The sequence below is a fragment of the Pan paniscus genome, chromosome 10 (assembly GCF_029289425.2).
Source record: "Pan paniscus chromosome 10, NHGRI_mPanPan1-v2.0_pri, whole genome shotgun sequence".
In the NCBI taxonomy this organism is placed as follows: domain Eukaryota; kingdom Metazoa; phylum Chordata; class Mammalia; order Primates; family Hominidae; genus Pan; species Pan paniscus.
The window spans coordinates 88,374,729-88,393,337 of NC_073259.2; the positions used below are offsets into that span (position 1 = coordinate 88,374,729).

Consider the following 18,609-nt stretch of genomic DNA (forward strand, 5'->3'; position numbering starts at 1 on the left):
TTGACACTATTAAGAAAGTGAAGGTGTTTATAGAATGGTGATTAAAAGCCAAATTTCTGGAATCAGAATTCATTTCCAAGTTCAAATTCTGCCTCTGCCACTTAACAGCCTTACTTCTCTACAGCTTAGTTTCCTCATCTTCTGTAAAATGTCGATACTATTATTACCAACATCACAGGATTCTAGGAAGGAATATGTGAACTAATCTATATAAAATTTCTTAGCACAGTTTCTGTCACATATCAATTCCATGCAAGATAAATGCATTCCACTAATGAGGATTACTTTTTCATTTCTGACAGTTTGGGAAATGATTACTCCATCAGACATCACTGTGTTTGATATGCTAACACCAACTACAGGCTTGGAATGTGAGGTATGACTGAGCAGTATCTTCCAGCTCTTTGTCATTTCCATATATCATCCACTCAAATTTCTGTGTCAATATCGAAATGCTACTAAACTTTTTTTGATATGTTCTCTAGTCTATCCTTGCTAAAAGATATTAAGAAATATGCATTTCATTGGAACAATTGTAACTGATATTTCTTATTAATTAGCTTCTAGTCACACTAAGAAAAACAAAATTGAAATAAGATCTTAAGTGTGATTCCTTAATAAAGAGTTATCTAGTATGGATTTATCTGTGAATCAGGCATTCATAAAATATTATTAAGCATCTACTTGATGTCAGTCACTGTGTAAGATGTTAAACATACACTGGAAGCAAAAAAGATAAAAGTCATTGTCTCCTAGAACTAGTAGTTTTCTCTCCTAAGAGTTGGGCAGAGATCTTCTTATATCAAATATACCATTTGCTCTGATAAACTATTTATTCAACCAATATTTATTTAGCACCATTTCTGGCCAGGCACTATTCAGATCCTATGGAAAAAATATAAAAGTAGGCAAATATTTCTGCCTTTCCAGAGTTTACGTTCTATTGGGGTTTCTGAGATAGCCAATAAGCAAAATAAATGAAGTTATATAAAATGTCAGAGGTGCTGGTCAGGAGAAAAATAATACTGTTTTTAATAAGATGGTTTGAAAATCTTCACTGATAAGGCAACCTCTAAGCAAATGATCTGCAAATGTTAAGAGAGTGAACCAATGTAGAGGACTGGGTCAACAAAGTTCCAGGCAGAGGGACCAGCAAGTGCAAAGGCCTTGAGGCAAGAATGTACCTAATGTATTAAAAGAATGACAAGGAGACCTGTAAGTAATAAAGGAATAAAATAGTAGACAATAAAGTAGATTATGTTAGACCTTGTATTATAAAGACTGTGGCTTCTGTTCTAAATGACTTGGGAAGGTGCTGTATATTTTTGAGTCAAGGAATTACACCATCTGAGTAGCTTCAAGATCATTTTGGCTGGTATATTGTGGGTAAGGTGTAAGGAGAGAATAGAACTGTTTAGGAGGCTATTGTAGGAATTTAGGCCAGAGATGATGATGGCCTGGTTCAGGTGATAGCAGTGAAGATGGTGAAAAGTACCTGGATCCTGGATATATTTTGAAGGCAGAAAGATTACATGTGAAGTGTGAGTAAAAGGGAAGCAACAAAGATTCTAAAACTTTTGCCTTCAGCAACTAAAGGGCTGGTGTCAACCAGGATGGAGAAATCTTGGGGAGTGAATGTCTGGGATGGGTATAATCATGAGTTCAGTTTTGCCATGTGAAGCTTGAGATTCCTCACAGACAGCAAAAAGCTGTGGACATATAGATTTGGCAGACATACAAGGAGTATATATAGGTCATGCTAAGAAAAAATTTGGGAATTCTCAGCGGATAAATGGTATGATACTGGGTGAGATAGTAAAGGGAGTGAGTACAGATAGAGGAGTGAAAAGGGCCACTACAACTTTCATAGGTTGAGAGAAGATGACAGACATGCAAATAATGTTAACCAGAGAAATAGGAGAAAATGTAGGAGGCTGCAGGTGATCTGAAATCTAAGGAAAAGAATGTTATAAGGAATGTGGAGTAATAAGCTATACTGAATATATTAATAGGTCTGAGATGAGGTCTGAGAATTGATCATTGGATTTAGCAATGTGAGTTGCTGGTGACCTTGTTAAAAAGAGTTTCAGTAGAGTGGTAGGTCTAAAATCCTCTGGGTGGTTCAGATGTCTGTGAGGTCTATAGTTCTCTTGTAATTGCTTTCATTTTTCTGGCTAAATGAAAAGCAAGGTCAATACCTGAGAAGTGGTACAACTTTTACACAGAAAATTTTGGAAAATTGGACTCTTAAATTTTGAAGTGCTCACTTAAGAGTCTTACTATTTAGAAAATTAGTAATTTCTCTAAACCTTATTTTAAAAATCATATATTATATTGGAATGATAGAAACTGATCCAAAAGATTTAGGGAGAAACAAATGAAAAAAGATACTTTATTAGTGTATGGTATGTAATAGGTGCTAAATAGTTGTTAATTTTTATTCTGAAATCCCTAGACATGCAGTAGAGAGTAGTGGTCAAGAGCATAGATTCCCGAGTAACAATGCCTGGACTTAGATGTTGACTCTGCTATCTTCTATCTGTGGGACCTTGGGCAAATTACTTTAACCCCCACACTGTTTACTTATCTATAAAATAAATATGAAATAATAGTATCTACCTTAGAGGGTTAAGAGAATGAAATGGGTTAATTAGAAAATGTCTAGTTTAGCATTGCTATAATTATTACCATAATTTAAATGGAATGTGATTTATAAACTTTGAAAAATCTACCACTTATTTATTTATTATTTGTTTACCTAGACATTGTGAGTTACATATAAAATTAATTTATGATTATACACTCTAGGTGCTGTCAAACTGATGTTATATATAAAATTTTAATAAAGTATTTAAATAGCATTAAGTTTTGATTTTTAAGTTGACATTATGACACATGAAGTTATATTGATATACTAGCTTTGCACAATGTAATGTGAAGGGTCAGCTGTCATTTTATAAATTTGCTTGCAAAAAAACTAGGGAATTCAGGAGAACATTGTTTTCTTCAGATGTTTGAATATATGGGCAATCTAATGTCCAATCAATATTAAGTTAAAGCTTAAATTAAATATACATTGAATATTATAGAAAGGGTACATCAATAAAAAGTTGTAGCATAATTTTAATTCTTTATCTTTCAAAAGTTTTTGTATTCAATAAATGTACACCATGGGCAATATGAATGTGAAATTTAAAAATCAATTAAAAACATTAGCTGAGAATGAAAAAACCCACTACTGTTTTTTTATTAACAGCCTCAGAAATTTGATCCTGTTTATGATTGTAGCCAATACATATGCCTTAATATGGAATGGCAGTTATACAACTGGTCCCTTAATTGCCCAAAGGATGTGGAAATGCCTGACTGTGGTTTCCGAGGAAGGCCAGTTCAAGTGAACAGTGATATCTGCTGCCCTGAGTGGGAATGTCCTTGTAAGTTTGCATTTCTTAAGCGGTGATCTTTTTTTTTTTTTTTAAATCTGGAGAGATTGTTACTTTTTTGAACCTTTCACCTCATCAAGCCAAAGTTATTGTTTTTGAGTTTTCATGATTTGATTTATGATTTTGGCTCACAGTATATAACTTTTAGAGTTGCTTCTTGTCAGACATAATAAGGCTAATTTAACAGATCTTTTAAAAAGAGCAATTATTACTGAAAATGCAGATAGTTAATAGACTAAATCCACTTTCCACCATTTTTATAGGTCGGTGTTCCATGTTGTCAGAACTGAGCATTATTACATTTGATGGAAACAACGCAGCATTATATAGCATGGCTTCTTATATCTTAGTAAGAATTCCTGGTGAAATTATAGTTGCTCATATCGAAAAATGTTCCATGAATCAGGTGGGTCATAATTTATTTTTGCAGTCATTTCATCATAAATCTATAGCTAATGTCTATTGCAACATCAGGGATTCTCATAGGAGGAGGGAGCTCAAGAACTCACTGAGATCGGTCTTCTGATAATGTTTCAGAAACATTTCTGAAAACCTTTCTTATCAATCTATTTAGAGGCATATAAATCCAAATAATGTTTTAAAAAGTCAAATAATGCATTTAAAAGTATTTCTTTTTTTTTTCCAGAATGGAAACTCCTTAAAAAAGCTAGTGAGTATTTGCAAAGTGTTTAGTACATTCATTCTGTTTATCACTACAATTGTGTTTAACTCCGTAAAGTTTTAATTTTTTTCAAATTAAGGCTCCCTCTGGAAGAATCTCTGGACTTTGTTTTAAGAAGTTAAATGTGACAACACCCATACATAAAATAATTGTCAATCGGTTAGCAAGAAAGGTAAGAATACAAAGTTAAAATTTTTTCTCACATTAAATGAAAATAAATTATACAAACAGTTATTTCCAATAAGAGGGAAAATTAAGCATATCAATGGAATTTAATTGTTACATATAGTAATCATTTCATGGACAATATAAAATGTGTTTCTTAATATTATATTTGTCTCTCAATAATGTGCCAATTATTGCAAATATTTTCCCCTGTGAGGTTAACTGCAGGGACCATGTGAAATACACTAGCGACCTCTGAGATAGTGTGATTGGCCAGTCTTCTTTGTGTCAGAGTTAATATCACGTTCCAAATCAGACAGAGTGGAAATGCTATGAAGGAGAGGGATGATGATGTGGAAAAGCATAGTAGCCAAGAACACCGGAATAAAGACCGTTAAGAGAAGAACAGATAGAAGGAGTGGGTTTGAAGTGTTGACATAATTAAGTTTTTGGTGAATAAATGATAGCTAACATAAGAAAAATATGAAAAAATATTTAACTTTTTTGAAATAAATTGAAGAAGCGCAATGTATTATAAAAAAGCAATGCATTATAAAAAATGAAAGGAGCCTTTTGGTTTTACAGGAAAAACTCTTATCCCAAGGAATATGTGTTTGCCAAACAGGAGTGCCTTATGAACTCAGTGCTTCACTCAGTTCTAAGTTATTCTCTGTAAAATATGAAAAAAAAATGTGTAAAGATTTTTTCTTAAAATGGCTGAAGTACTATGTACTTTCTGGAAATAACTCCATTTGTTAGCATAGGTCCATAGATTCTAGACTGAAAATAATATTAAAATGAGCCTAAAAATGTAAGAAGATATTTAAAAGGTTTAATTAAGTAAAACAAAATATATAAATGAGGTACTTTTTTTGAGTGATAGCATTTGCATATACCTTTGAGTTCGATGAGGTTGATATACTTACAGGAAGTGGGTGAGAAGTAAACACAAAGCTGGTCGGTGTCATTATTTGGAGCATTTGGGTGGAAGGACTTATTTTTGGCCCCAGATGAACTCATCACTGATGATTCACTGGTCAGGAACTGTATTCAGCTAATAACAAGTTATTTTGTAAAATGACTTAGTGAGAGTTTAACATGATAAAACAACATAGGTCCTGATCTCAAGTAACTTATACTTGTGCATGATTTGCATAATGTAATTACCTGCTGATTAGAAAGCAATAGGAGGAACAGTGATAGAATTATGACCAAGATATCATAGAAATAAAGAGAAGAGTAACTTAATGTCTTATAGTTTGTAGTCGGATCAAACAGGTCTTTTCTGGGGGAGGTCACACTTAAGATAAATCTTAAAGAATAAGTAGAAAGAAGGAAGAGAAAGAGAAAGTATGTTTCAGCTCAAGGACAGCATTTATGAACAAGATATAAAAATGAGACATTGAATGGTTGGTGAGGCATAACTTCGAGAAATTTGCTGCTAGTTACAGCTCATGGCTTCATGTCATTGCCATTATTTAAAGCACCGTTTTTCAAAGTACAATCCTTGGATTGCCTACATTAGTATTACCAAATACCTGTATAGACTGTATATATTTATTTAGTACATGCTAAAAATACAGTCTATAATCCAATGCAAACCTGCAAAGTAGAATCACTGGGAATCTTGATCTTTAACAAGCCTGACAGATGATTGTTACGAACATTGCAGTTAAGCAAACAATGATTTAGAAGATCAAGGAAAGAATCCAGATTAAGGAAAACATCCAGAAAATAACATTATTATCTTAAATTCATATTAGAAGGATCGTGTTATCAATATAAACATAGATTGAAGGAAACAGACATAGAAGTGTACATAACATAGAAGAAAGTTAAATTTTGAGGAAAATGAAAGGCAATGATGTTAGAACACATATTGACTAGAGCAAGGCACAGCAAAGGAACAATAAAATAGCTTAAAGGTTCTGAGAAGCTGTGGCAGCAGTAAGAAATACATTTTTTTAAAAAATTAAAAAATAGTTTACATTAAATCAGAATAAAGGAATAATCTGTATTCTCCTAATTTGTATATTTAAGTAAATATTTCTTAACAGGTGTATTTATGTTATTCTAGGTAGAAGTGGATTCCATTGTTGTGCCTTTGCCCTTTTCAAGTCAGGAACTGTCCATAGAGGATTCTGGTTCAATGTATGTAATTACTACTCCAGCTGGACTAATCATAAAGTGGTCTCATCTTACAGGAATCATAGACATTCATTTTGGCTTCCGATTTAACTTGTCATCCTACACAGAAGGACTCTGTGGTGAGCGCTGCCCTTCAAATCTTGATTTCGTCTGTTTTTTTTTTTTTTTTTTTCTATTCACGCTATGCCATTTTGGACCCTGTTGCCCCATTTTTCAGATTTGAGATGTGATATTAACTTTCAGTTCCCATGTAAATACGGAAGGAAGCAATGATTTTTCCATAAATGTGCTAAGAAGCAGGAAATAACACTTCAATTTGGGTATTTTATGAAAATACATGCTTACTGCTGTTACTACGATGCTGTTTGTATTTCCACTAGCTCATCTTTATTAGGCATTAATGAAGCGTCAGGCATTATTTTACACATTTTAGCTCACTTAATTTTAAGATCTAGTAAGTAGATAATAGTGTTATCTCAATTTATAAGTGATACAAATGAGGCATAGAAAGTTTAAAGGCTTACATATCTTTGTTTCCTCTTAATTTTTTTAAAAGCTTGAAATCAGGGAAAACTTGTTTAAGTCATCTTGAAAGAACATACCATTCAGGATATTTGTCCTAGTTTTATTATGAAATGTAAAGCTTAGATATCCCATTACATCTAGGTTTAATATTGCAATGTATTACACAGATATATGAAGAGTTTTAAGTCAAAGAAAACAAATTAGAAATATCTGTAGGTACATAATGAAATAAAAAGAATACTGGCTCTGGTGTCTGCTAGAAATTTGAACACAGGTTATTCTCTTTACAGCTGTGTGCTCTGAAGAGAATGTCAGTTTCCTCATCTTTAAAAGTGGACAGTAATATCCATTTTCAAGATTGTTTGGATTACATGTGAAAGTTAATGTAAACACAACACATAAATACACACAGTCAATAAATGTTGGTTTAGTACAAATATATCTATTTTGAATCTCAGTAAATATTAATTAAATAAAAGTTTATGGATCACCTATTGTGTGTCTGACATTATGGTTGAGGCTGACAACTCAAAAATGAGTGGCTAAGTCCTTGCCCTCAATAAATTACACAAAATATCCAAATTTCCTGTTTAAAAATTTGAACATTTTTGGAAATTTTTGCTAAAATGGTTTTCATGGTTCCTCACTTGTTTAGAGTATGCTAAACATAGCATAAATTTCTATGGTGACTTAAGGTTATGATTTGGAAATAGGCATTATTGAGTATATGTACTAAATCAATAGTTATTATTGAGTAATAACTGAGACTGGAAATGCATATTTTCTCCTATAACTTATCACTTTTGAAGGGTTTTATTTCAGTTTGATTTTTATGTTTTTTATCCTTCTCTACTATTAGCTCTTGCTTTCATGTAGACAGCCACTCTGCTAGCTGGATTCTTAACTAAGCGCTGCAGAGAGAGGGCTAGGATCACCTTTATGCTAACCAGGGCTCATGCCCTAAATTCCTTGACCTCCACAATGAGAGAAGTATACTTCATTAAAGGGAAATCTGGGTACTGTCAGGATCACTAGACTAGGTGCTGGCTGAAAAGCTTCTAGTGAGTAAGACTGTTATCCAAACAGAGTCTGAACACTGGAATGAGAGGCTTATATTGACATCTTATTCTACACAGCACTATGAAGTCTGGAGTGGTGACTGAAGTTGCAGTGCAAACATATTTTTACTAGAAATTACCTTTCTCTAGAAAAGTTTAGACTTAAAAAATAGTAGCTCCTTTACAATGTAGTCCACTTAGGTTTTTTTTTTTTAATGTTTAATTGCACGTAGTACCCTGTGTATTTACAAAGGTGAGGCATTGCAACCTTTATTCATCCTGATATATCTCCTTGGGAATTAAGATTTGATGTTTGAAGAAAATTTTTATTCATATATTTTATAGCCCAGAGTCTTGGGAATTAAGAAAAAATATGTCTTAAAGTCGGGTGGGATTTGGGTAAGGTATGATTATAGACCTGGTCTCATTACTTTCCTTGGCTCTGCACTGCATTTGGTGAAGAGTAAGCTCATCCTCAGTTTGGCTTTTCTCAAGGTAAATAGAGGCTGCAGCAGGTCAAGCCATCCCAAGGAAGGGAAATTGCCTGTGTCCTAGAATTCCCAGTTCAAGTCTTGAGCTTGACAATAGTTGTCCCTATGTTGAATAAATTCATGTGCCTAGGTGACTGCTACATGCTTGCTGGTTTATGCCTGGATTACCTGGAACAGTTGCTAATGCAAGGGAATGAAGATTACCTTTATGCCAATCAGAGCCCTCACCTGGAATGATGTCCTGCACTAGGTGATGGAGTAGTGATAGTTCCTGAAAGAAAAGTATTTACTATTTTCAGGCAGAGTTTTCACAGGGAAGTGGAAGCCTGGGAGCCAGTCACCAAATGTCCATTACTGTGGAAAGTACCTTGCCAGGCCACTAGTTACTAAGTTAGAAGATGGTGGTAGTAATGGAAGAGTATAGGAACAGAATTAATGTCTTCTTTCTTAATCTTCTCTGATCTCTTCATGTATCTTGACTTCTAGGCTTTTGATTTCTTTCTTATTGGGTTAAGGCAGTTAGTTCTACACTATTTTATCAAAAAATTAGAACATAATTTAAATAGTTATTTCAGTGTAAAAGTTCAAGGATACATAAACTTGGTACCTTATATGGTAAATCATTTGTTCATTTAAAATCAATTATTTAACTGATTTAGTTGTGCTGTCTACATTAGTTTACGTTTTTTCCTTCTAACTGTCATATATTCTTTCAAGGAATTTGCAATGAAGATCCGGATGATGATCTAAGGATGCAAAATGGCACAATTATTACAAATATGGAAGACATAGGATTATTTATTGAGAGCTGGGAAATTGAGAAATCATTTGAAGTAACAATGAGAAGACCTGTTAGGAATTGTACTGAGCATGATTGCAGCCAGTGCATTGATTTATTAAATAGAAGAATTTTCATTCCATGTCATGATAAAGTAAGTTGGAAGCAACCATAAATAATACTTTCATGTTAGATATGTTGAGAGTAAAAGCCAATACGTTACTGTTCTTGCTATAATGTTCTTCTACTGAGAACAAAACCCCCAACCTTCTGTCAGTATGCTTTGGAATTCAGAATCACTTATTGTTTACAGGGTTACAAACACAAGAAGGATAATTTTATTTCTTTTCTTTATGCTTCGTTAGAATTATATCTACAGCTTTCAGAAAAAAAATGAAAGTTTGTCCTATGAATAAATGTCTCCAGGAGACAGAGATCAATGACATTTGATAACCCAGTATTAAGACCAAGACAGTGAGGCTTTAATCAATTCCTTATGATCCTGGCTTCTTAGGCACATACTTGTAATAGAATCTGTCACTTACTCAATTTACTTGGTCTTTGTTAGTCTCTAACTTTCTGAGTTTAAGTGATTAGTAGGCATTTTAAATAATCTGTATTGTTTAAAAAATCCATTATTAAAGACAAAGGACAAATACAGTATTTCATGATCACTTAACTATACTTTAGTGAGCATCTAGTACATAGAAATCACTGTGTTAGATTCCTGTGATAGAAAATGAATAGGGCGCTCTCCTTGCCCTCAAGGAGCCTAGTAGGAAGGGAAGTCTGCGACCAGATACATTAAAATATACATTATAGAGGTACACAGGATCCCAGGTTTGGAGAAGACTTTATGGAGTTTTAGATTTTTCTTTTCTTTTCTTTTCTTTGAGACAGTCTCACTCGGTCGCCTAGGCTGGAGTGTAGTGGCACGATCTCGGCTCACTGCAACCTCTGCCTCCCAGGTTCAAGTGATTCTCCTGCCTCAGCCTCCGGAGTAGCTGGGACTGCAGGTGCCAGCGACCATGCCCAGATGATATTTTTAGTACAGGCGGGATTTCATCGTGTTAGCCAGGATGGTCTCGATCTCCTGATCTCGTGATCACCCACCTCAGCCTCCCAAAGTGCTGGGATTACAGGAGTGAGCCACCGTGCCCGGCCCAGAGTTTTAGATCTTTGAATTGTTTAAAAGTATGAGTTTGCTAGGAGAGAAGAGGGAGGGATGGAGTTCCAGGCAGAGATAACAATGCAATGGTCCCTCAGTGGGAGGTTGGTTCCAGGACCCTCACAGATATCAAAATCCTTGGATGCCCAAGTCCCTTTATAAAATATAGTATAGTATTTGCATATAACCTACACAATTCTCCCATATATGTTAAATCATCTCTAGATTACTTATAATACCTAATGCAAGGTAAATGCTATATGAATAGTTTTTACACTGTATTATTTTTTACATTTTTATTATTTTTTACATTTTTATTATTTTTTATTCTTGTATTTTTTTTTTTTTTTTTACTTTCTTTTCCTGAATATTTTTGAGAGCTTCTTTGGAGGTTCTAGCAGGGGAGTGCTGCTACTCGTATACCCTTGACCAAAGGCCGGTCCTCTGTCGTGGATAGTCGTCCTTTCAACCAAATGTACACCTTCAGGAGGGACGTAAATGGAGCAATGAGGGAGGAAGGGACACTTGCTTAGCGAGCCAGATCAGCCGAATCAACCCTGGCAGTCAGTAGGATGACAGATGTCACAGCGAGATCTCTCTCACATCGGTTTTTCTGAATATTTTTCATCCGTGGTTGGTTGAATCTATAGATGTGGAAACCGGAAACCCTGGGTAAGGGGGGCTGACTGTATATGCAAGAGAAAGTTTGGTTTAAAGGCCATGTGAGGAAAACATTAAAAGAGTTTGGTGCAACATCTACGAAGGGAAGAGTCAGGGAAGGAAAGCAAGGGAATTGTCAAGTCAGGAAGGAGCTCACTGTGAATGACTTTTGATGCTGCCCTACGCGTTCCCTGAGGGAAAAGACGAAAGTATGAAGTCATGGGATAAAAATGGCATATCTTTGTGGAACTTCAGTTTTACATGGAGATTTGGATGAAAATAAGTTTTAAATGTTCACATTTTTAAAATGCATGCACATAAACATGAAGAAATAGCAAACACTTTAAAACTCATTCAGTGCCACTTTAGTCTGTCTTTTTAAAGCATCATGATTTTTTAAAATTGAGTTTTTAACTGGGAACTTGAAAGGTTGGTTATATCAGGAAACTTTCAGCTTGACTATTCAAGGCATAATGAAGCAATACAGGATACCATTTAGTCTGTGATAGCTTCCACTTTTCCCTTATAATCTTCCAGTATACAAAAATCAGCTGGGTGTGGTGGCACACATCTGTAATCCCAGTTATTCAGGAGGCTGAGGCAGGAGAATTGCTTGAACCTGGGAGGTGGAGGCTGCAGTGAGCCGAGATCGCGCCATTGCACTCCAGCCTTAATGTTTACTTAAAGTGTGTGGGTTTTGTTTATTGTAGAAACGTAAATGGGCACCAAAGTATGTTGTGTCTTATGCTGGAAAATCTAAATCAACAACCACATAAAACTATTCCTATGGTAACATCTAAAAACCAATCATGCAGAATTTAAGGATAATTACTAGAATATTTTGCTTTATTGTTTATTTTTATAAATAACAAGTAATCTTGGCTCAAAAGGTTTCTTCAGAACTAGTTTTAGAATCATTTGGAAAGTCAGGCTTGTCCATCAAGATCCTCATTAAACCCATCACTCTCTTCACAAGGAACATCTTGCTTTTATATTTTCTTTGGCTGTTCAATGATGGGATAAATTTTTATAATTTTTTAAGTGTTATAGTTTGAATATCTTTCAACAAAAGAAAGTTAATTTGCCATTTTATCTGCTACATAGATATAAATCAATTTAAAGAAGGCATTGGCTATATATTATATAAAATATATATTAATATATACTATATAATATATTATAATATATAATATATAATAATATATTATATATTATATATAATAATATATAATATATTATTATATATTATATTTTATATATTATTATATATAATATATTATTATATATTATATTTTATATATTATTATATATAATATATTATTATATATTATATTTTATATATTATATATTATATTTTATATATTATTATATATAATATATTATTATATATTATATTTTATATATTATATATTACATTTTATATATTATTATATATAATATATTATTATATATTATATTTTATATATTATATATTATATTTTATATATTATATATAATATATTATATATTATATTTTATATATTATAATATATTATATGTTATATTACATATTATAATATATAATATATTTTATATTTATAATATATGTTATATATTATGTGTAAAAATATATATATTATATATATATATATTTTTTTTGAAGAGTCTTGCTCTGTCATCCAGGCACTGATGTCATCCAGTACAGTGGCGTGATCTCGGCTCACTGCAGCCTCCACCTATCAGATTCAAGTGATTCTCCTGCCTCAGCCTCCTGAGTAGCTGGGATTACAGGCATGTGCCACCAGGTCTGGCTAATTTTTTGTATTTTTAATAGAGATGGAGTTTCACCACGTTGGCCAGGCTGGTCTCACACTCCTGACCTCAAGTGATCCACCTGCCTTGGCCTCCCAAAGTGTTGGGATTACAGGTGTGAGCCATCACACCTGACCATGGCTATAATATTTTTACAGTCAGAGTTGAAAATATAATTTTTCATCATGGAAAGAAAAGATAAAAAGTAAAACCTAAATAATGTAAATGGATTATTTTAACAGTAATGGTCAAGAAGAACTCACAAAATTGGCTTATTTTGCAGATTTTTTTCAAGAGTGACGAATTAAAAATACTATAAAAAAGTTTGAGAATAAGATAGAAATAATTGACTGTAGGACCTACTAGTACTTTCAGACTCTCAAGTACTCAAAGCCTCTAGATGTGTTTCCTTGAGAAACTAAAAGAGACCCTTACAAAGCTTATGAGGATTCTATACACAGTAGCCTGTGTCTTCAGACAACATCTTTAGCTGCATTCTGGTCATGATGATTCAGTGATAACTCTGGCACAGTCCATACAATAGTGGAAAATGCATTTTCTTTTTACCCACATAGTTCTTGGATATTGCAAAACGTAGGTAGAGAAGACCCAGTATTACCATCATGCTGAACTCGATATTTGGCATCAAACCTCCTCAATTCACTGCAGATTTCTTACGTGGATATTAAGGGATTGAATGCAATATCAAAGTGCCCATTAATCCATGAGATAGGCAGGGTGTATTTCTTTTTCTCTCAAAGCCTCAAGTCTTAAGACATTATTTTTATTTAAAAGACACAGACTATTAAGCACCAGAATGTAAAACTTGCATGACCTCAAAAAAATACTTCAAAGAAATTTTGAGTTTATAGTGACTTCTTTGGGCTGAACTCTAATCAACCTTGAGATAAAGTTGCCCTTTCTCTACCTTCTGCTTCTAAAAGTTACTTTGATTAAAGTCCTGTTGCAAGAAAAAAAAGAAAGTTAAGAATTAAAAAAAAAGGGAGGGTCATGACAATTTGCTCAATAGATCTGTATGAAGGTCTGAAGAAGATAGGCTAGGCAGGTATAGTAAGGTAGCTAATTAAAAGGTCTCTGAGTAGTTTTTATTTATTTTCTTGTTTTAACCTTTTATTGTGGTAATGTTTACATATTCTCAAAAGTGGTGGGAACAGTATAAGAACCTTTCAGTGTCCGTCATCCAGATTAAAAAACCATTTAAAAATTGCCTCTTTTTTTCTGCCTATCTTCTTCACTCCTTCTGCCCACACCCCGCCCCTGTTGAATTATTTTAAAGCAAATCTACTTTGGGAAAATGATGATGGACTCTGCTGGTCAGTGGGAAGTAAGTGAGGACAGCAGCACGTTCAGAAAAGAAAGATGGCATTTGGGAGATATTTGGGATGTGGAATGGGCAGGATTTAAGGACCAATTAGATGTTAGTGCTAAGGGAGGGTGAGCATTTGTAGATGACTTCAACTTTCTAACTTAAACAGGGTAACATATCGAGATAAAGAAATTCTTGATGGCTTGTTGATACTCAATCTGTTCCATCCAAGCTATCACTAAGTCATGTTGAGTCCACTTCCAAAATATATTCAATATCCATGCATTTCTTCCCACCACCATTTGAATCCAGACAACCATCATCTCTTGCCTGGTCCAATGACAATGCTTTATAATTTGAATTTTTTTAACAGAACATCAGACAGTTTAATAGATGCTTCCCTTGACTTATATCTTTTTTTTAAATTATAATTTATATTCAGGGATACATGTGCAGAACGTGCAGGTTTGTTATATAGGTATACAAGTGCCACGGTGGTTTGCTGCACCCAACAACCCATCAACCCGTCATCTACATTGGGTATTTCTCCTAATGCTCTCCCTCCCCTAGTCCCCCACCCCCCGACGGGGTGTATGATGTTCCCCTCCCTGTGTCCATGTGTTCTTATTGTTTAACTTCCACTTATGAGTGAGAACACGTGGTGTTTGGTTTTCCGTTCCTGTGTTAGTTTGCTGAGAATGATTGTTTCCAGCTTCATCCATGTCCCTGCAAAGACATGAACTCATCCTTTTTATGGCTGCATAGTATTCCATGGTGTATATGTGCCACATTTTCTTTATCTACTCTATTATTGATGGGCATTTGGGTTGGTTCCAAGTCTTTGCTATTATGAACAGTGCTGCAATAAACATATGTAGAATGATTTATAATCCTTTGGGTAGATACCCAGTAATGGGATTGCTGGGTCAAGTGGTATTTCTGGTTCTAGATCCTTGAGGAATTGCCACACTGTCTTCCATAATTATTGAACTAATTTACACTCCCACCAACAGTGTAAACATGTTCCTCTTTCTCCACATCCTCTCCAGCATCTGTTGTTTCCTGACTTTTTAATGATTGCCATTCTAACTGGTGTGAGATGGTATCTCACTGCGATTTTGTTTTGCATTTCTCTAATGACCAGTGGTGCTGAACTTTTTTCTCATATGTTTGTTGGCCGCATAAATGTCTTCTTTTGAGAAGTGTCTGTTCCTATCCTTCACCCACTTTTTGATGGGGTTGTTTGTTTTTTTTTGTAAATTTGTTGAAGTTCTTTGTAGAGTCTGGATATTAGCCCTTTGTCAGATGGATAGATTGCAAAAATTTTCTCCCATTCTATAGGTTGCCTGTTCACTCTGACGATGGTTTCTTTTGCTGTGCAGAAGCTGTTTAGTTTAATTAGATCCCATTTGTCAACTTTGGCTTTTGTTGCCATTGTTTTTGGTGTTTTGGTCATGAAGTCTTTGCCCATGACTGTCCTGAATGATATTGCCTAGGTTTTCCTCTAGGGTTTTTATGGTTTTAGGTCTTACATTTAAGTCTTTAATCTATCTTGAGTTAATTTTTATATAAGGTGTAAGGAGGGGATCCAGTTTCAGTTTTCTACGTATGGCTAGCTAGTTTTCCCAACACCATTTATTAAATAGGGAATCATTTCCCCATTGCTTGTTTTTGTCAGGTTTGTGAAAGATCAGATGGTTGTAGATGTGTGGCGTTATTCCTGAGTCCTCTGTTCTGTTCCATTGGTCTATATGTCTGTTTTGGTACCAGTACCATGCTGTTTTGGTTACTGTAGTCTTCTACCACTGAGCTTCATCCTCGTTTGCAAATCTCTACAAAGCAGGCAGAATAATATCTTAAAATTATAAACAGAATGTGTGATTTCTCTACCTAAAATCCTTCACTGTATTTCACTTAGAGTACATTCCAAAGTTCTTACCAGGGCTGTCAATGTCCTCTATAATCTGGCCCACCTATTTCTCCAGCCACGTCTTGTGCTACACTCTTCTTGTTTGCTAAGCTCCAACCATTGTTGCCTCCCTTAATATTACAAGCTCTCTTAATATTCCAAGAGTTTTTTCTGCCAAAATGCTCTTCTTCTTGCTGTTTCCCCAGCTGGAATACTTTTTTCTTTCAATCCTTTTTAGCATGGTGGCTTCTCTTCATCTTACTCAAAGGCTTTGTTTTTGTAGTTGTTGAGATCCACAAGCAGAGAACAGGTCTGTTTTATTTATCTTTATTCTTATGCATAGTACAGTGCCTGATATGTAGTTAGGTTCCCAATAAATGATAAAAGTGTTCATCAGTTAATAAGTAAGTAGAGGATACAGAAGAATCAGCTTTTGTGGGCTAAGTAGAGAAGGGATACATTTTTTTTCTTTTTTTTGGACAGATTAAGTCATGTGCATCATCAGAGTAAAAACATCGAGCAGAAACTCTGGAGTGTAATTCGGGAGCTCAGAGGAGATAAGTTGAGGCCAGAGATGAGGTTGGAAGAGTTATTAGTATATGGATTTTTAAAATAATGATAATTTATGATGTGCCAGGTTTTTTCTGTACATTTTCCATATATTAGCTCATTTAATTTTCACAGCAGTCTTAAGTAGTAGTAGTTGTTACTATTAACGCTATTTCACATATGAAGAAACCAAGACAAAGAAGGTTTAAATGCCCCAGATGGTGATAGAAACCATGGGAATGGATGAGCTTGGGGAGAGCATTTTCAGTGAGAGAACATGACCATTGAGGATGGGATCTAGTAAAACAGAATGAGAGGTAGGTAGAAGAAACAATGACCAAGTAGATAGAAAGGCAATGGAGCGCGGTACCTTTGAAGTTCAAGGAGAGAACATTTTAAGCAAGTGGACGTGCTAATGGCAATATAGGCTTCTGAGAGATCACGGAGGGTTTAGAATATCAATTTAATTGCATTTGATTAAAAGAAGGCTATTAATGACTAAAGCAAGTATTCTGTGCAAAGTAAGGTGGTTGGAAACTGGGAGGATTTCCCAAAGACTTTGAAAAGAAAGTCAAATCTTAGGGTTTTTTTCTGCATCTTCAAAAATATTTAATTTTATTTTTATATTGACAGATAAAATTGTATGTGTTTACTGTGTACAACGTGGTGTTTTGAAGTGTATATACATTGTGGAATGATGAAATCTAGCTAATCAACAAATGCATTACCTCATGTGATTATCACTTGTGTGATGATAACACTTTACATCCACTCTCAGCATTTTTCAATAATATAATATTATAGTCAACATGCTGTACAATAGATCTCTTGGACTTCTGCCCATCTAACTGAAATTCTGTACCCTTTAACAACATCTTCCCATCACTTCAGTCCCTGGTAACCATAATTCCTTGCTCGATTCTATAAGATCAACTTTTTTAGTTTTCACATGTGAGTGAGATCATGTAGTGTTTGTTTTCCTGTGCCTGGCTTATTTCACTTAACATCATGTTCTCTGGGTTCATTCATGTTGTCACAAATTACACGATTTCATTCTTTTTAATGGATAAATAATATTCCATTGTGTATATTTACCAAATTTTCTTTCTTCGTTCATTCATTGGCAGACCTGTAGGTTGATTCTATATTTTGGCTATTGTGAATAATGCTGCAGTAAACATGGATGTGCAGACATCTCTGTGACATACTGATTTCATTTCCTTTGGATATGTACATAGTAGTAGGGTAGCTCAGTTATATAATATTACTATCTTTAATTTTTTTGAGAAACCTCCATATTGTTTTCCACAATGGCTGTACTAATTTACATTCCACCAACAGTGTGCAAGGGTTATCTTTTCCCTACATCCTAGCCAATGATCGTTATTTTTTGTCTTTTTGATAATACCCATTCTAACGAGTGTGAGGAAATATCACATTGTGGTTTTAATTTGTACTTTTCTGATGATTAATGATAATAAACATTTCTCATGTACTTGTTGGACATTTGCACATCTTTTTTTGAGAAGTATCTATTCAGTTCCTTTGACCATTTTTAAATTGGGTTATTTGTTTTCTTGTTATTGAGTTGTTTGAATTCCTTATGTATTTTGGATATTAACCCATTATTAGATGTATAGTTTGCAAATATTTTCTCCCATTCTATAGGTCGTCTCTTTACTACATTGATTGTTTCCTTTGCTGTGCAGAAACTTTTATTTTGATGCAATCCCATGTGTCAATTTTTTCTTTTGTTTTCTGTACTTTGGGGTTCATATGCAGAAAATTACTGCTCAGACCAGTGTCCTAGAGCTTTTCCTCTGTTTTTGTCTAGTGGTTTTGTAGTTTCAGGTTCTACAGTTAAGTCTTATAGTCTCTTTTGAGTTGATTTTTTGTATATGATGTGAATTAAGGA

The 18,609-nt window shown here is 34.2% G+C and overlaps 1 protein-coding gene across 1 annotated transcript in view; it reads left to right on the forward strand.

Moving 5' to 3' along the window:
* The window catches only part of OTOGL (otogelin like), a 231,764-nt gene that overhangs the window by 182,842 nt on the left and 30,313 nt on the right, over positions 1–18,609 (forward strand). The window contains exons 39-45 of the mRNA XM_055095938.2: positions 303–376; positions 3,257–3,434; positions 3,707–3,849; positions 4,090–4,113; positions 4,205–4,297; positions 6,368–6,557; positions 9,230–9,444. Coding sequence (XP_054951913.1) covers positions 303–376; positions 3,257–3,434; positions 3,707–3,849; positions 4,090–4,113; positions 4,205–4,297; positions 6,368–6,557; positions 9,230–9,444 — 917 coding nt within the window. The remainder of the gene's footprint in view (positions 1–302; positions 377–3,256; positions 3,435–3,706; positions 3,850–4,089; positions 4,114–4,204; positions 4,298–6,367; positions 6,558–9,229; positions 9,445–18,609) is intronic.